Source organism: Rhinolophus sinicus, chromosome 5 (genome assembly GCF_057876585.1).
Source record: "Rhinolophus sinicus isolate RSI-liver-muscle chromosome 5, RSI-T2T, whole genome shotgun sequence".
In the NCBI taxonomy this organism is placed as follows: domain Eukaryota; kingdom Metazoa; phylum Chordata; class Mammalia; order Chiroptera; family Rhinolophidae; genus Rhinolophus; species Rhinolophus sinicus.
The window spans coordinates 105,991,212-106,010,234 of record NC_142505.1 but is presented as its reverse complement, the minus strand read 5'-3'; the positions used below and the strand labels follow the sequence as shown (position 1 = coordinate 106,010,234).

Genomic DNA, 19,023 nt, shown 5'->3' with positions numbered 1-19,023 from the left:
TAGTGGTTGTTTAGGGCTGGGGTGGGAGTGGGAACTTGGGTTTGTTTCTGGACCTTTCTGGGCCTCCACTGCGTCCACTGTAATCACATTACGTGTTGGTAGAATTGCTGGATCGAGTGACACAACGCACAGTAGCTGGCATAGCAAGCCCTGAGCAAGTTTATTACCATTGTCATCACCTACGGGACTTAAACACCTCACCCATAATGCTTTTGGTTTCATTATAATTGCTTACCGTCAATTTTCATTTTGCCTACCATTTGCTGTTTCTAAGCAGTCTAAAGGGCTTATCACTTGGGGCTCCCCAGGGCCCCTGGGGCCCCATCTAGGACACTTGCCACCTGCTAGTGTACCTGTTTGGCTCCAGGTCTGTCTCCGACGGGCAGCGGGCTCCCTAAGGCCGGTGGACTTCCTCTTCTGTCCAGCGCCCAGCACAGACTGCAGCCAGAGCACACACTCGATAAGATTCTGGAATGGATTGGGTGGCGGTAGGGGGGTGAGGTCTTTCAGGAAGGCAGCCAGGAGCCTGCGGAGTCCAACCACGCACACCCCCTTGGTCCTCTAATCCACTGGTCCTCCACCCGTTCAGGTGGCAGCAGAGAACAGCATGGAAGAGGCAGCTCTGGCAAACCAGGAACAGCTTTCTTAGAAACTGTGCGGTTTCTGTCCGAAGCACTCGTGGTTTTCATACTTGTCAAACCGTCGGATGAAGACAGATTGGCCGTTACCTCACGTTTCAGTCCGTATTCATTTGCTACTTTATGGATTCAAGTTATCCAGGAGCACTCTGCCAGCAAACAAGACTACAGGTGGAGAAGAGCGAAGGTTTCCCAGTAATAAAAAAGAAGATATTTTCCATTGAGCTCATTCATGAACATGTTTTGATGGGTTGGGAAAGTTGGCCAGTTTGCCCGGCCTGCTCGGTTCTGCTCTCAGCCCTTTGTCACTCAGAAACTCCATGCCACCCTGGGGTCCTGATTCCTTCCCAACCCAGGATCCCTCCTCTAGGCCTAAGCACCATCTCCCCAAAATAAAGCCCCACAGGAAAGGGTAATGAGGCCCCTGTGCTTTGGTTTGGGAGGAATGAGTAGCCACAGGGGTTGTGGTGGGAGAGGTGTGCGAGCTTTGTCCTTTTATCCTCCCAGCACCCCTAAAGGGTCAAAGTCATCGGCTGTCCTTGTGTCCTGAGGAGGAAAGGACAGAGGGGCGAGCCCTGACCCGGCCACATGTCTGGGAAGGGGACAAGTAGAACCCAGGCCTCTCTGCCACCAAAGGCCACACTTTGACCACTGGGCACCTCGGTCCACTGAAAGTGAAAGTTTCCAATACCTCGGGTCTGGGCTTTGCTGCTGGGGGCTGAGGGAGGGGGGTTGATAACACCCCCCCTCCCCTCACCCCAGCCTGCAGCCCTTCATTCCGGACAATGTGGCTGAGACTCCTATCTGGTATCTCTTAGATTAGCCCCCAGCTATTTTTATTCTGCCCTTGCTTCAGGAAGAAACACAGCTTGGGCAAACCCTCAAGCAGGGCCCCAGGGGAGGCCATCATTAGCTAAGAAAACATAGCTTATTTTACATTTTACTCTCTGGTTTTCCTTAGAAGCATCTCCACCTTGAGTCACTGGGCCACGCTGCCTCCAGCAGGGCCTACTTAGGTCCCTAAATTCACCAACCCATTGTGCTTTCAGAACAATGTTGACTGGTATCTGTTGAATGAAGTCTCACTTCCTGGGACAGTGAGAAGAGACGTCAGGGAGAGAGGCTTGGTGAAGGGAGAGGGGACCCCGGGAGGGGCAGTGGGAGGTGTGAGGGGAGTGGGGGAAGCCTGGGCTGTGTATGGAGGGAGAGGTCAAGGTCAAGGACCTGCAGAGGTGGAGAAGCCCAGAGGCTCCTGAATGGAGATGAGGGAGGGGTCCCCCACTCACCTGAGGCATCTACTGTGGAGATACAACTGTGGAAGTACTGCTGATAACCATGGATGACCCTGCCTTTGAGAGAACATATAGAGGGAGAAGAGAGAAGAAGATCTAAGCCAGCACTTCAGGCTGAAAAGAAGATGAAGGAAGAAGATGAAGAAGGAAGAGCAAGCAGGAGTCGCCAGAGGGGCTAGAGGCAAACGAAGAGCGTGGTGTCACCAAGCGGGAGGTCCCTGGGAAGAGCCGGTGACCAACAGGGTCCACAACTGCGACATGAGGAAAGGTGGGGGCGAACTCCTCCCGCTGAGCAGTCCGGAGGTAACAGATGACCTCAGCAAGGCTTGTTTTGGGGAGAGTGATGGCGGTAGCAGAAGCCAGGCTAAAGTGGACGGGGAGTGGGAGGTGAGGCAGCGGAGATTTGCACAGAAGCTGGGCAGTAAAGAGAAGAAACAGCGGTGGCTCAAGGGGAAGCAAGCTCTTCGGCGTCCAGTCCCAGAGGACCCCGTCCCTGCAGATCCCCTGTGGCACCCAGGGCACAGGCAGGGCTGTCATCCTGGGTTTCCCGTAAGGACAGGGGCCCTCATATTAATGTGCAGTCCTCAGGTGCCTCCCACACAGTGGCAACTCGACAAATATTTGATGCTTTTGATGACGATGAGTGATGACGATGAAAGCTACAGATTCTTGAAGATGAAAAAATCTTTTGTTTGGGGGATTAAAATAACCGACCCCCCAAGAAGTCTGACTAGTAAGAGCGCCTCCTCTGGCTCTGGTCATTCCTTCTCAGTCATTTGCTGGTTCTTCTTCTTCTGTCTTTACTTCTTCTTTATATATACTCACATCTCTGGGTGATCCCATCCAACCTCATGGCTTTAAATTCCGTCCATATGCCAGAGCCTTCCACATGTACACCCCTAGCCCCGATTGGGGTCCCAAACTCCAGGTTACATAGCCGCCTGCCTACCTGTCATCTCGACGTGGGTGTCTGACAGACACCTCAAACCTGACACGTCCAAAACCTAACTCCTCGTCTTCTTCCTCCTTTGGTAACTTAGGCCAAAATCTTGGTTTTTGCTCTCATTCCTTCAAGAATGATGTCCGTTCCTTCAGGAAACCCAATCCAGTTGTTTCTATCTTCAAAATAAATCCAGAATATGACTACCTCTCTCCACGTCTTCTGCTGTCAGCCAGGTACAAGCCACCATCATCTGCCACCTGGATGGCTGCAACGTCCTCCTAACTGGTCTCTCTGCTCTACCCTTGTCCCCTTCACTTTATCAACCCATAGTCAGATCAAGTCACCCCTCTGCTCAGAGCCCCCCATGGCTCCCCATGTCACTCAGAGCACTAGGCCAACCCTTCCAGTGACCTATACGGCTTTTCGTGACGTTGTCCCGTGTCTCTCTGATCGCCAGTGTTACTTCTCCTGCACTTCTCACACTCTGCTCCAGCCACGCTGCCTTCCTGCTATTCCCCAAATGTACCAGTCATGCTCAGTTCTGCACCCAGATGTCATGTGTCTGTTTTTCCCACACCATCAAGCAAGTCTCGGCCACCCGCTGGGTGTCCTACAATTCAACTCAATTCTGACACTGTCCACCTGGACAGAGCTTCAGGTCCCACAGGCTCAGGGCTCAGTCCCACAAGACGGCCCTCTCCCTCCACTTCAGATGCCAATGGTAAGTTCAGGTTGTCACCTGTGCTTGTGACCAACAGGCAACAGATTGGAGGCCCCTTCCTTGGGTTCAATTAATTTGCTAGGGCAGCTCACAGAATTCAGAGATATTACTAGATCGCTGGTTTATTATAAAAGGATATAACTCAGGAACAGATGGAAGAGATGCATGGAGCAAGGCATAGGGAAGTGGTGTAGAACGTCCATGTCCTCTCCACGCTCACTCTCCTGACACTGTCCCTGAATGTCCACGTGTTCATCAACCCAGTTCTCTGAACCTTGGCCTTTTGGGTTTCTATGGAGGCTTCCTCACAAAGGCATGACTGATTCAATCACTGGCCATTGGTGATTGAACTCCATTTCTGGTCCCTCTCCCCTCCCCAGAGGTCGGAGGAGGGACTGGAAGCTCCAACCCTCTAATCACATGGTTGGCTTCTCTGGCAACCAGTCCCCTTAACAGATCTGATTCGACTTGTTCTCCAGAAAGGACCCTTGGCTGCAGCGTAGAAGAGGAACTACGAGGTGGCACAAAACCAGGGCGAGAAACACAGTGGAACTGAAGGATCTCAATTCCAAATGTGAAGCCTCCAAAGAACATTTCAATGTGGACCCAAAATGTTTACCTAAATGAGGGATAGTTGCCTTTTGTATCCCAAAAGGGTTATATACACATGCAGGTAAAAGAATACAACTGAAACTTAAAGGTGCAAAAAATTAACACAGCTCAAATGACCACAAAAACTCTACAGTTTTGTGTTTTCTAGAGATTCAGAAAGTGAAGGGGTAAGTTGAATTGTTTGGTAAAATGTTAAGTTTCTGCCTTCCCGCATCTCCTCTATATACTGCTTGTCTGTACACGATGCTGTTTTTTCTTTCTTTTTTTCAATATATTAAAAAGTAACAGTACAAATGCTGTAGTTAATATTAAAAAGGATCCAAATACTTCAAGGAATGAATTTTTATAAACAAGTTCTACAATGAAAGGAAAGCAGTCTCATTAACATCGGACATATTTACCACTCTCCTCACGGAAAATTCCAAGGGTTTTAGGGGCTCTGTGCCAGGCACAGTACTAAGACTGAATATATATTTCTTATTACAAATCAGTTTCATAGATGCGTCCACCGTAGGCCTTTGCTCTAGCTGGTCCCTGCGTGGAACCCTCTTCTCTTGGCTGTCCACTTACTAAGAGTGTGTGTGTGTCCCCTCAAGTCAATGAGGCCACCTCTGACCATGCCTACCTACCAGATCCATATTAGCCTTCGCCACTTTCCCCCCAAACACTTACTAACACGATGAATGTTTATATGTTGTTTATCATCTGCCCTCCTTCCCACCCAGACTATAAGTTCCATGATGATAGGAAGTCTGTTTTGTTCTCTATGTACCCAAACAGAATGCCTGACACAAAGTAGGTGCTGAGTAAAGACCTGAATGAAAGATCTCTTGACAGGCTGTTCTATACTTGTAATTCCTTGACTGTCAACTACTTAAAATGTAGCATACAAGCTTGCCTTACTGTTTAACAGTGAAGATTAAAGTCATTTAAGAAACGTCTTCCAAAAACAAGATATATAAGCTTTGTACATTAAAAAAACAAAAAACAAAACAAAAAACCTGGTATCTGTTAAAGAAAAAATCCGTAAGAGCATTTCATATAGACGGACTCGGCCAGACCATAGAGTGAATGTGAACACTGCCCCCTCCTGGTTGAACGTGGAGATGGCCGCCTCCTGCACAGCCAGCCAGCTTGGAGCACTTTTAACCTGGTGGCTGACTGGGGTTGTAAGATACATGTTATCGATGATATTTCCAATGGGTCAAATTCAACACTATTTTCAGAAGGAGGCAAGTAAAGAGGAGTAGAGTCAAAGGGAGAATTTTTAGGGAGTACAGAGCCCACACATTTCCATATTGTAAGGAGGATGTTGACAATTAGCGGGAAGCAGTCAAGAAAAATGTTAAGACGAGAAAATCCTAAGTTGATAACATCCATCTGCTGCCCTTACAGCTGGAATCTGAGCGGGAATTTCCCATCTGTGCTTTATTCTCAGCTTTAATTTGACTATAAATAAGACACATGCGTGCTCCATTTGCACCGAGTGTCTTCTGGGGCCAGAAATTGTTTCAGGATGACGCACATGAAGGGTACACACACACACACTTTAACTCAGAACCTACTCATTACACCAGCGGGTCTGGGGTGTGCGGCCAATCTCTGTAACGTGGTCCCGTGACGATCTGGCGCTTCAGAACTGAGGCCTTACCTGACCCCTTCTGCTCAAACACATCTAAACAACTAGCTTTCCCTGAGGCCCCTGCTGTTTGCTGCAGGAAACCTGGGGGCCCAGGGTCCTGGAGGTGGCGCCTTGGGAAGCTCACTGCTCAGTCAGACAGAAGCTGCTCCTTTATGGTCTCATTTGATTGTCAAGTTCATTCCACGAGCATCTACCTGGACTATCGTGGCCACTGTACAGGTGGGGAAATTGAGGCTTAGTGACAAGGGTAACTAGCCCATCCTCATGTGGTCCATTAGTCGTAGAGCGAAGACTCAAAACCAAGTCTTTGAACCAAGCTTCAAAGTCCACGCTCTGTCCACATTACCCCTCCCAGGGCCTCTGGGGCTATAAATAGTGGGGGAGGCTGGGATTCATGTGCGACGACGTTAGCCAGGCCTGTGGCACAGACACTGACATCTCTAGCCCGGCCTGTCCTGGGCCCTACCCCCTTGGCCTCAACAGAACTCAGGCCCAGACAGGCCTCAGCCTATCACTCGCCTCACTCTCCTTGGTTATATTTAGCTCTGGACCTCAAAAAGAAAGGCGTGGGCCAGCCGAGACACTGCACACCCCCGGCCAGGCTGCTGTGCAGAGAGAGGTTGTCTGCCTCAGCTTTGCAGATGGCGGGTGAGCCACCTGCAGTGGGGGCTGTTGGCAGGCTCCTTCCTTAGCGCTTGTGGGAGCTTGTTCTTCTTGCTCCTTGGGGGAGGGACCACGGCTGCTTGATCGATGTATTTGTAACAGTCAGCAGTGTCTATCATACACTGCGTGTGGCTGTGGCTTCCTACTTCTTTGTTGGATGAACAAGTGAATGATCTAAGCTCGTGTCCTAGAGATCCGGACAGCAAACAGAAGCACGCAGATTCCTGGGGGGATACCTTGTAAAAACACATGCATTTCACTCTACTGAATGCAGTCAAGTTTATTCAAGGAACGGACATGAGTTTTCATCATCCTTCCTCCCCGCGCTCTCTTCCCTCCAGCAGATGCGTGTGGAGGCCACAGCAGGAGAGGGAGCCAGAGCAGGATCATCAAATCCCTGAGGGTGGTCTGAGTGCCCAATGGCAGCCACCCACAATGTGCGATGGTTCTTAAGAGTTCGTGTGTCCCTGTAGGTGTCCTGATGACAGGTCTCCGTCCCCTTGCTCTGCTCACCCTTTACAGGGAAGCCACCTGCAAAGCCCCAGGGGACTCTCCATCCAGCCTGCTGAGCAGTTGGAGCCGACTGGGGGAGGGGGGCCGGAGCTCAGGAGCGTGACTGGATCCTGACACTGGAGCTTACAGGGCAGAAGCTGGCAGCTCTCAGATCTTACAAAAATGGAAAGAGCCGCTTTTTTATGATATAGAGAACCGTAGCAAGAAAAAGGGCCAGGGCAAGGAAAATGAGAAGCTTGTCCGTCAGTTCTCGGCGATTATATTTTGTGATGAGCTTCCGTCCCAACTGGATGGTCCCGGACATGGACTTGAATTCTTCATTGGCATCCAGGATCGTCCGGGAAGAATTGGCTGAAACATAAGAGGGAGGGAGTCTGACTCAGAGACTACAGAGCAGAGAATGCAAAGACGGCTGGGCTGGCTGGGTGCCTGGCGAACAACACGGCACTCGGAAGCAAGTTCCTTGAGCCAGGAGAGAACGCGGACAGACAAGCCGAGGAGCAAAGAACAAGGAGAAAACAAGGAAAAGCACTTCTCCAGGTCCCATCCAGCTCAGAGAGGGATGTGGCTTGTTTCTGTACAATACAATGTCACAGGGCCATAACTAGGCGTCCTCAAATGTGGACGTCACCAGGGAAAAGGACAGAGGAGGGTTCTTCCTCCCCGTCTACCTCAGCTTTCTGAAGCAGGAGGTGCTGCTGAGAACCACCAGCCACAAAACTAACCCGGTGATGGGGCAGAAGCTGGGAGGCAGCAGGACTTCCCATCTGCAGGGGGGGGCACCCTGCCAGGTCACCTGCTGGTCAGATCTGCTCTCTGTGGGGTCCCGAAAGGCTGGGCTGGGCCCTGCCACAAGCCCTCACACACACCAGTCCCCAGTCCTGGGACACTGGCTGCAGCTTTAATGATGTGACACCCAGCTCTGGACACCGGAAACCTAAGAGGAAGCACACACATATCCCTTAAGGTTCACTGTGCCCAGGCATCCACTTATCTGGGCCTGACACCTGGGGAAGAAGCTTTAACTGGCACGATTCTCCCAGAAGTAAAACAAGGCACCATCAGAACACCCACAGAATGAAATGGGTTGTTAAGTTGGAAAGGCAAGGTGTGAAATGCTTCCATTTACGTAAGAAAGAGGGAGAGAAATAAAATGTAATTTGCTTCTGCTATCCATGCCTTGGGGATCTCAGGATAGATAGACAGGAATCCGGTAACAGTGGTGGTCTCTGGGGAGCAGACCTGGAGGTCGGAGGGGGTGGTCAAAGGGAGGGCTGTCTTTCTGTTTCCTTCTCGTTCCACTAGGGCTGTGCAGTCCAATATGGCAGCCGGCAGACACACGTGGTGCCTGAGCATGTAAAATGGGGCCCATCAAAACTGCGTGAGTACAAAATAGCCACAAGATTTCAAAGACTTAGTATGAGGAAAAGAGGAATGTAAAATATCTCAATAATGTTTAATATTAATTACATACTGAAATGGTAGTATTTTACATATAATGGGTTAGATAAAATGTATTATTAAAATTAATTTCATGTTTCCTTTTTTTGATGTGCCTCCTAGAAAACCGGAAGTCACGTATGTAGCACACGTTATGTTTCCACCAGGCAGTGCTGGCCTAAAGGCTTTTTCCTTAACCATGTGACTTATTCACAAGATTAAAAGTTAATACGTAAATAAAAGAAATTACTGGGAGACACGGAGAAGTATTTTGAAAAAGGCAGACAAGGGGGGAAAACACATGAACACTGACAAAAAAACTCCCTCTCAGCCCCCTCTCTCCACGCCTCTGCATTTCAGAAACCAAAGTAAGAACCTGTTAAGCAAAAACCTAACAGGTCTTTCGTTTTAAACTTTCTTCATAGAGAATTTTAAACCATCACAAAAGTAGACAGAATAGTGTCGTAAAATGCCACGTACCCATCACCCCTCATGAAGAACCACCAATTCCCTGGCCATCTTGCCCCCTTGTTACCCCCCACCCAGTTCCCTCCACTCCTACAATTTTGCAGCAAATTCCAGACATCGTATCCCTAATAGACTGTTTTAAAAAAAATTGTGGCCCTAATAGGCTTTTAAATCAAGCTGAGTTTGTGAGCCACAGGAAAGGATTAAGAACTGCATTCTTCTTTCTTCAACAGCAAACTCTCCTACAAAACGTGCCCCAAGAATAGTCTTCAACACCCCAGAACCCATCAGCATCTGCGCTCACTTCCCACCCCTTAAATACATCCTCTGCCTCTGATACATATGTGAGGGTGGGGTGCCTGTCACCTGCATAGAACAGAGGAGCCCTTGACTCAAAGGCGCCCCTTCTGCACAGTCTCCAAGGCCTTTCCCAAGGTGCAGGCCGTGTGCCCAGCATCCTCTCAGACGAAGGGACCAGCTGGTCCTGAGCCTACATGCCCAGGTAAGTTTCAAACACAGGGAGTGACCGTGGGGATAGCTGTCCTTTTGCTTTGGCCTGTTTGAATTGTGTGGTTTGGGGGAAAAAAAAAAAAGTAGTTCAAAATTACAGATAATTTTTAGGATGATAATGGTATTGTGGTTTTGGTTTTTTCTTTTGTTTTTTGTTTCACGAGTCTTGTAGAGACAGACTGAGATATTTACGACGATGTCTAGGATTTGCTTCAAAATCATCCAGGTGGGGGCACAGGGAGGGCAGAGTTGAAACAAGATTGGCGGTGAGTTGACAGCTGTTGGAGCGGGCTGATGGGTTCGTGGGGTTCGGGCACCATGCTCTCTACTTTTGTCCTGTGTGAAATCTTCCACAAGTGTCTCAAGGAGTAAGCGCTCTTCCGTTTTCCTATGCGGAGGACCCTGGAGAGGGCTGATTGTCTTCTGCGTTACAAGGGAGATGCCATGGGAAAGCTGCTGGAGAGAACCAGATGGTCTCAGGCAGCTTCTTCTGTGGCCTCTATCTTTTTAAAGGCGCTCATAGTAAAACTGACACTGGGGAAGTAGAATTGTAAGCTGAGGTTCTAGCGGACAGGCCGGCGGCCAACACAGTGAGCGTGTCTCCGGCCAATGATTCCCAAAGTGGCCTGGCCTCTGGGGTTTACCGAGAGCCCTGGATGAAGAGCAGACTCCCAGGCCCCTCTGCTAGCCCTGCGGGCACCCACTCCGCAGGACAGGGTCTGAGGACCTCTGCTTTTCACACGAGCCCCTGGGAGAGCTTCTGCTGGGGAAACTTTTTAATGGGGATGTACTACAGAAACCAAAAGAGAAATGAGAGCAGCATGTCCCACTCTGGGTAAAGCCACACTGTCACAGAAGTGAGGAGCCACACAAGTTAGCCAGCTTCGGGGGGAGGCAGAAAGGGAGGGACCTGGGACCGGTGCCGCGCCAGACTTCCTACTGCAGGCCTGGCCTTACCTAGCGTCTGGATGGCTTCCTCGCTCTGCTGGACCTGCTGGGACATCATCCTGCTGATCCCCATGAGGTTCTCTGTGATGCTGCTGGACGTCTGGGCCAGGCTCTCTTTGGCGGTTTTCCTAGAAGTCCAGAGTGGGAGGAGGGAGTCAATAAAAGCCAGGCTACAAGAAAGCCCCATATGCAGATGAGATCCCATTTGTAATCTATCAAATGAACAGACGCTTTTTAAATGTTCATGGTCAGTGCTGGCAAAGGTGTGCCGAGACCACACTCCCGAAGAGCACCAGTGGGCACGTACGCTGGCGCTTCCTTCTGGAACAGAGAGAGATACCTTTGCCGTAAGCGGTCTCCTCCCTGGAGAAGTTCTGCTTTCTCTACATTGTCGATAGCCATTTTGCAAGTGAGGTTTGCTTTCCTCCATGAGGCCTGATTGCTGGAATCAGAAGGGTCATGCGTGAGTTTCTGTTGACTCCACCCGGCTGCCAGTCCGCTCAAGTCACAGCAGTCCTTCCTTCGGGCAGGGAGTGATGGGCAAGGGCACCCAGGTGTGGCCCAGTGCCCATCCCCACCTCCCGCCACGTCCTCCCCTTGGTTGCCCCAGCAACAGCTCCAGTTCGGGCCTCAACCCTCTCATCTGGACCCTGGCCGCCTCCGGGATGTTCCCTTCCCCCCAGGCATCCAGAGGGAGCAGTGTAGCCAGGGCACAGCTCTGTGTATAGCCCGGAAAAGCTCCAGATTTCAGGGGAACCTCCAACCCCCCCACCTCCCGCCCCCTGCTGAGCATGAGGCCCGGTCACCTCTCATACTTTACAGTTCTGCACTGTGTGCTGGGTGGTCCTGTTTCGAGAATCATGCCTACCCGCCTTTGTATCACCAGAACAACAGTTTCTGGCCCATTAGCTATTCAGGCAGTGTATGTTGTAAGAAGTAGAAAATCATACAAAGACAGTTTTCCTCAGTATTTCTCCAAGGTTTGCTGTTCTTTATATACCATGGACAAACTGTGGACCCCATGAACACACCGCCTCAGCAGGGCCTGAGGTGATGTGGTTTATTTACATTCTTTACCCGCCCTGCCTGCGAGAGACAAGTCCAATTTGGTGGGCAGCCCGCTGGCGTTAGCAGCGCAGCCTCTGTCCAGGACTATAAAGGTAACTGGGTCCCTCAGAGAAGCACTCTCATTCTAGAACTCTTATGCGCTGGCTCAAATCAACTGCGCTAACCCCTGAAATACCCACAAAGTCAAGCATGGAGTACAGGAACTAATGGGGTGGTTTTCTAACAGCAGCCCTATGTGGAAAGTCTTCAGACGAACTCTCTGACCCCTGATCAGCAGCTGCTCTGCCATTTCACACCTGATATTTAAAAGGAATCAGTCACATTTTCAGATTGCTAGCAAGGGAGTTCTGCTGGGCCCTGCGATGCAGAGGTGAACAAGCGACAGTGCCTGACCTCAAGGGGCTCACATTTCTCGGGAAGCAAGACATGCAAGCAAATATTTACTGTTGGGTGTGACAAGCACGATCACCCCGGCAAGCACAGGCACTGCGCACACAACCGCCAAAGCACGATTTTACTGTTTTCTCTCCTGCCACTTGCAACTCCACACCACAAACGGCCATGCTCAACTTTAAACCCATGCTGAGTTGGTTCTGTCCGCCATTACTTACTATATACTTCATATGAGGGGCGCTCTTTACTCAGTGTGTATAATCTGATGCTCTTGGTGGCCACGGAAGCAAAAGTCATCATGACACAAAGTATGACTACTAAGCCAAGCACTTGAACACTGGTTGCCACTCACAACCCTTCCTACCTAACTAGCCGCCACCATGCCCACGTCTTTGTCAGTCCATCTGCTCCTGGGTGCTATAAACACAGCTGCTGTCAGCCAGGAAGATGCTGGAGCATTACTCAAATCAGAAGCAAAGCCATAGACAAATACGGATGTGACAGAGTTTGACCAATTAATAAGAGTGAAGAGAATGCCTCGGAGGAGGGTAGCCAAGCAGGGGCTTTAAACAAGAAATGATGTGGCTACCAGAGGATTGGATAAGGTGATGGAGCCCTCAAGTATTTTTGTAATAAAAACCCTCTTATCATTATGGTGCAAAAAGTCAAACGTGAAGGGACAGGTACCGTCTCATGCCATCAGACAATTTTGTTGGCAAAGTCTCCTAATTCAACACCAAGAAATAGCACAATAGCTCAAATACATAATCAAGTATTAGCACATAGCTGCAATGATAACCTCAATTTTTTTTAATATAACATAAGCTTATTTGCATTGTTTGTTTCATTTTTTAAGATAAAGTCCCACTCAAAAGTTTCTACATTTTGATCCATCTTAAACAGGTTCACTTTTGGTAGACTTTTTCTGGCATCAATTCTCCTTAGATAAAAAGGACCTGTATTACAATAGCAACTTTTTTTTTTTTTTTTTTTTTTTGGTTTTGTTTTACAAATATAAAATACAGTGTAATGTTAAATATGCTTTTGTAAACTATCTGCTTGCCCCTCCCTTTGGGAATTACTGATCCAGAGAGAACCTTCAGTCTGTGTATAAACGACACAATTAAGTTATCAAACGCAGGTTAGGCAAACCCAGGCCCAAGCCTCCCAGGAAGCAGGTGGCAAAGCAGGTGGCGCAGCAGAGGCCACGGGCAGGAGGCCAGGCCCCACCTACCTGAGCATCTGCTTTTTGTGACTCTCCACTTCCTGGAGCAGAACCTGCTTCTCCGACTCTCTGTCTTGCTCTTTAGCCGACTGTTCAAGCTCCTTTGGAAGAAAACAGCTCTATATTAAAATGATTTTATAAGCCAACATAAAAGCTAGAGAGCACGTCTATTTCTAGTGATGTCATACGACAGTACTTGTACACCCTCCTTGCACAGAACACCTAGGAACAACAGGTAACATATAACAAACATCCTCATAGATGGTTTGCAAGAAATTAGGGAAAATCCCAAGACCCCAAAGTGAGGAGGGAACGAAGGGCCAGTGCGGTCAGCCCGTGAGCGGTGCATGGCTGCCCTGGAGTGGGGGTGCGCTCCTGTAATGCAGCGCGTGCCTGAAATGAAAAGGAACAGAAATTATTGAACAGGATCCACCCATTGGCTCACAGACCTCATGGGCACAGCAAACTGCTAGATGCTTCTAAATGCTCACTCCCAATCTCAGCACCTATTTTACTACAGACCGGTGGTACACATTCTGCTGGTTTTAAAGCCCATGTAGGGACAGAAAATGAAGCCCAGGCCACCTGAGGCTGGGAATCAGACTGAGAACACCACAAAGCAGGACCTACACAGGACTTCACCCTCACTGAACAGGTGAACGAGGAAAACGTCTGTCAACCAGCACAGAGACAACACGGAAGCTTGTCCTTTTTTGCTGTGGGCTCTGGCTAGAGGGAAATGAAACACCGCGCCTGAGAATTTATAACCAGGAAGCTACCCTCATGCTGACCTGGGGTTCAAATGCATCCTCCCTGAGTGGTTCGAGAACCTCCAGGAGGAGAAATGAACATGAAAACTGCTCCCAGGCCTGTGGTCATCCCAGGAGATCTGGCAAAAGCAAACGCAAAAACCTCCGAGACTCAGCTTCACGCCAGGCTGCTCTCTGCACAGATAAGGTCTGCTGGAGAGGCCTACACCCAGCCGAACGCTGAAACCAACGGTCCACCACCGCGAGGGGCCGCACACGTAAGAGCCAGCAGCCCCAGACCCAGCTCGTCAGACACGGAACTGCCGACAGACTTAATTAAAGATGGCTCCACCCCTCAGCTCTCAAGTCATGCTTTTTGGTTTGCAGATTAAACAAGTTCCAGTTTCAATCAAGCTACTGATGCTAAAACAACACTGTATTCGTTCATTTCTATACCAATTATGTATATACTAATTTGCACTTTGCACATGCTGGTCAAGAACAAGTGTCTGTACCCACCATTTCAATAGCTCGGAGGTGACTTCCAACTTATGGCCCCAGATATTGCTGAGGTAGAGGAAAAAGGATGTGAACTGGAAAAGTTCTGCAAATGTAATTAGTTAATTGGCATAATTCTTTGTTTAAAATCTAGATTTCTTACTAGAATATGAAGTCTGCAAAAGCAGTGCTGTATCTAGTGTTCACTAAATATACCCCTTGTGCCTGATACGTGTTAGGCACCAAATCCTCCAAGGAAAGAACGGATGTTTGGGAGGAAGGGAGGTGACGGAGGGAGGGAAAAATGTACAGTTTCCTCGTGAAAGGTTGCCTGGAAGTTCTCTCACAGAGACCCAGAGATAGTTCTGGAAGAAAAGGGGTAAAGTAGTTCGCACACAAAGACACTCACACAGATATTTCCACAGTCACTGCCCAGCACTTACTATGTACAGGACACCATATCCTGAGGCTATGGGGTCAATTATTCTCCTAGCATCACACAATCTTGTTGCAAATATATAAAGAGGATGTCAGATCTGAAAAAAATCAAACAAATAGAAATCTTGTATGTATTTCCAGGTACGAATGTTTAGGAAATACAAATTAAAGCTGGGATGGGGTTACCCATTCACCGTCCACGTGCTCATAGGGCCTCGATTGGTGCCAGGAGGAGCTGATGATGGGGGGCGGGGGATCGACATAATAAATATGTAAACGTACTGGGGACGTAATTTGCATTAGTGAAGGAAATAAACATTGGGTGAGCAGGCACTTAACAGAAAGAACAAGGAAATATTTGGTGGGTATGGTTGGAGAGTTGAAGTCACGTGAGTTGAAGAAAGAAAGGTCTTTTAGGGAATAAGTTAGCTTTAAAAAGCAAAAAAAAAAAGAAGAAGAAAGGGCAATCCAAATAAATGTCCTTTGATAGAGGACTAAATAAAAACAAATAAATGGCTATGAAGAAAGAAAGATGAAGCTCCCTAATACTGATATGGAAAGGTTTCCAATACATATTGTTAAGTTTTAAAAGGCAGTGTTTTTGCATGTTGCCTTTTAGATGAGAAATGGGAAAGAAATAACGTTATTTGCCTTTTTCAGTCTCTGAGTAGAAAAAACTATGGAAAGATACATAAGTAACAAATAAAGGTGGTTGGTTACTTGTTTGGAGAACACAAAAGCGGCATAACTGAGACTTCACTGTATGCCAGTATTTACACACATACACACACATATGTATAAATCATGTGACAACAACACCCTTTCAAAAAAATTTAAATGATTAAATCAGTGCTAGAGGTGGAGGCAGAAAAGACACTATGTTCAGTGACACTGCTGAAATTCTAAAGTGAACTCCTATGACAAAAACTGTGTATTTTCAAAACTGGGCTTGAAAAACACACAGGACATAGACATACTGTTTCTCAGGGTCTAAACGGCCAGTTCTTCTACCAGCTTTGGAACAGACTGTCTTCTTCTGTTAAGGAACAACAGTTGCTGACTGGCATTTAGGGCCACGCGATATGAAAAGCACAAGTCTTTAACCTCAGTACCATATGCAGCCAGACCAGGTGCGCAAGACTCACCCAGAGATGGGCAGATCCACGCCTCCCATTTTACCCTCACTGAAGGCACAGAGGCAGAAACACCAGTACTATTCAAACTGGTACCTCTCCCTTTGTTGTTTTTTGAGACGGCACCTGTACCACAGTTGAATTCAAGAGTGTTATATGTGCATATGCTGTGATTGGTCACTACAGAAAACAGAAAGGAAGGGGCTGGGCAAAGCGGCAGCCTGAAAAAAACAACAACCCAGGAGACAAAGGTGATGGATTGGAGAGAGTGGGAGAGAAAAGAAAGCAGTTCAAATGACCTCAGAATTTTCAAGTTGAAAAATTCCAAGCAAGGACGACTGGTGTCCCTGCCATCCACTTAGCACAGCTGGCAGTGCTCTGCACTCCCAAGTTCCTCATTTTTACCTGGACAGCAGCTTAGTACAGTTACTCTCACTGTCTGAACGTTTCCTCAAGAACCTGGACAGCAGCGGTGAGTCCCAGGACCAAGCCCCCTTGTTAGTCCCCCACTCTCAGCATCTCAGTTCTGCAGCCGCTCACCTGGATTCGGTGCCGTAACTGTTGAAACTTCTCTTTCACTTTAGTATTCAATTCAGTCAGTGCACTTAATGGTCCTGAACAATCTCGAATATCCTAGGAGACATCGAAGAGGTGAGGGGCCTTTCTCAAGGCAATGAAATGAAATGACACTGTCTGTAGGGTGAGAGAGTTAGCTTAGACCACCACTAAGGTATGCCTACTGACGTGATCTCTGCTGTTCACCTCTGCGGCACAAGCAAGAACATTACCATTTACATTTTTCTCATCCCTCTTTAAATTAATTTTGAGCAGGTAATATTAAAGGATACAAAGAAACACAACTCTGTCTCGACTTATTGGCTCCTAAAGTTTAACAAAATGCCACCCGACCGGTAGGAAAGGCTTAACGCAGCTTGTGTGTTCAATTAGAATGCACAGCCAAAAGTGATACCATAACTTTAGAGCTTTCCAACTTGAAAATCAGGGTGCTAAATTCTTGGCATCATAGGACAAGATTGACTTCAATCTGATTCTACAAACCACCTACTATAAATCACAGTGTTTATACACATATTCTAGGGTAGACTTAGAATTTGTTCCTGAACATTCAGAATTACTGGAGTCAGGTTTTAGAGCAGGCCCTACAGCCAGACTATGTGAATTCAGATTCTTGCTGTAGCAATTTACTATGTAACCTTGCAAAAGTCACTTGAGTTGTCTGGGCCCTTTCCTCATCAACACATTACCTAACTCATAGACCATGTATGTATGGAAGGTGCTTGGCAGAGGGGCTGGAACACAGTTAAGAGTGCAATGAATCTAGCTATCATCAACCTTTCTCATCAGTCTAGAGTTGGTCCTTTTCTTAGTTAATGCATGGGAGAATTAACTAAGAAGTTTAAATGTTTATATCAAGTTTCCTCATTTGTTCTCTGGCTTACTCATTAAATCACAATTCCTGGCACCATGTGATAAACCACTAATTCGTTTTATTTTACATCTGGTTTCCGTGGGGAGCCCTACTTTCCTTCACTGTTTGCCTCAGCTAGCTGCAAACTTTGAGCCTACGCCTAATGTGTAGAACATTTGTTGGAAATGGAAACGACTTGCTTAAAACCTGGGTTTAAAACTCTTGGTTTCTTTTGCTAAACTCCAGGAACCATTTATTTCTACATTCCTAACTCTTGCCTATGCCGTGGTTTATTGGACAGCTTTCTGCCTTATTTAAGTGGCGTAAGCCAAAGCACCTTCAATTACTTCGGGGTGGAGACGAAGTCCCTTCTGAAGGCTGACTTTGCCCCTGCAGGTCCCGGGTTTGCTACTACCTGCCTCCTGATCCAGGCGCTGGCACTTGACTCGATTCCCTCATTTACAAAATCACAACCACGGTTCAGGTTGCATTCATTTCATCCGCGCCAAGTGGTCTTGGGCGCCACGAGGCACCGGACCCAGCGGAGCTGGCCAGCAGGGGGCAGGGCTAATGCCTCCAGACGCCACCCAAAAGTGGGGCGGGGCCAAGCAGGGTGACAGGTAGGTTGTGAGGTGGTCCTGGGCGAGGCGACAGCCAGGGGTGCGATGGGAGGGACCAAGCAGGGCCACGAAGGGGAAGCCTGGGCAGGGAGGGGGACATGGGGGTGTCCCGGATGCGGGCGAGCCAACGGCACCCGGATGGAAGCTCAAGGCCCATGGTCAAGGCGAAGGGATCAAGGGGTACAGAGAGGAGGTAGCCGGCCACAGAGCGACCTCTGAGTGCTCGGGGCGCGTTGTGCGTCCTCCCACAGCTGGGGTCCCGCCCAAGTGGGGAAAGCGCGAAAGTGCGACGGCGGAGCGCCCTGGAGACCGGCGGAGCCCGGGTTTAGGGCGGCTGGAGCCCAGCATGGGTCCCGGGAATCCGTACCTGGATAAGCGCCTTCACCTCCAAGTCGAATTTGACAATCTCTTGGTTACAGATCCGGACGTGGACATCTTGGGCAGCCGCCATGTTGGAGACGCCGACTACAGGCAGCGGCGGTGGCCAAGTTTAAACGCGTTTCGGCCTCCCGGCCTCGCGGCAGCGCCCCCTATAGACCGGCCCGAGGCGAGCGAGAGTGGCGGCGCCGAGTCGTGGGGACTTGTCCTTGACGCCGGGTGGGGGGGGGTGGGGGGGGGTCGGCCTCGTTTCTTGGTGTGGTCCTAATAAAACGGAGAGGAAGAGGGAACATCAAGAACGCTTTCGCGGTGGCCTCTCCCCCATTATCTGCCACTGTAATGGTTACAGACTTTTTTTGCATAGGGAGAAAAAAAAAAAGACTGGAAAGAAAGTATCGATTGGGATGTCTCGGGAAGGTGGCATTAACAATTTGTTTTATATTTATTTAAGCTTTCTTGTATTTTCATATTTCACAGTGTACCCACTTCACGTCTCGTGCCTCAGTTTCCTCAGAGGCCACCTGGTGGAATCACAGGGTGGGCTGAGGATTAAATAAGACATGAAAAGCACCTCGCACAGTGTAGTAATGCGACATGTGGTAAGAACACAAGGCCCCTTGCCGGCTATTATTACGCTTTGGGAGCACTTCCTCTGCACCAGGTACTTGTACTAAGTGCTTTATGTGTATCATCTAACTTAAC

General features: G+C 48.6%; 2 protein-coding genes across 6 annotated transcripts in view; both read right to left on the bottom strand.

Annotated features, from left to right (window-relative positions):
• Nucleotides 1–4,452: 4,452 nt before the first annotated feature.
• Nucleotides 4,453–18,468, bottom strand: BNIP1 (BCL2 interacting protein 1). Of its 2 annotated transcripts, XM_019741425.3 has the most exons (7): nucleotides 18,311–18,468; nucleotides 16,431–16,527; nucleotides 15,110–15,255; nucleotides 13,086–13,174; nucleotides 10,731–10,832; nucleotides 10,400–10,518; nucleotides 4,453–7,375 (listed from the first exon to the last, which is right to left on the bottom strand). In XM_019741425.3, the coding sequence occupies exons 1-7, from the start codon at nucleotides 18,392–18,394 to the stop codon at nucleotides 7,179–7,181; spliced, it is 834 nt and encodes a 277-aa protein (XP_019596984.2). In that variant the 5' UTR covers nucleotides 18,395–18,468; the 3' UTR covers nucleotides 4,453–7,178. The 2 variants fall into 2 exon arrangements, with proteins under 2 accessions (XP_019596984.2, XP_019596975.1); XM_019741416.3 differs by lacking the exon at nucleotides 15,110–15,255 and having other exon boundaries at nucleotides 13,086–13,177; nucleotides 16,435–16,527.
• CREBRF (CREB3 regulatory factor) overlaps nucleotides 18,434–19,023 on the bottom strand; it is a 52,492-nt gene continuing 51,902 nt past the window's right edge. For all 4 annotated transcript variants that reach the window (XM_074313903.2, XM_088798775.1, XM_074313904.2 and 1 more), the window contains one exon: nucleotides 18,434–18,585. In XM_074313903.2, coding sequence (XP_074170004.2) covers nucleotides 18,434–18,585 — 152 coding nt within the window. The remainder of the gene's footprint in view (nucleotides 18,586–19,023) is intronic.

What these genes read in the sequence shown, in the direction of transcription:
- BNIP1 (XM_019741425.3), bottom strand. Translation starts at nt 18,394, where the DNA reads ATGGCGGCTGCCCAAGATGTCCACGTCCGGATCTGTAACCAAGAGATT. An exon ending in AGGTGAAGGCGCTTATCCAG is followed by an intron (nt 16,528 to 18,310) that starts GTACGGATTCCC and finishes GATGTCTCCTAG; the next exon opens with GATATTCGAGATTGTTCAGG. An exon ending in CACAAAAAGCAGATGCTCAG is followed by an intron (nt 10,833 to 13,085) that starts GTAGGTGGGGCC and finishes TTCTGATTCCAG; the next exon opens with CAATCAGGCCTCATGGAGGA.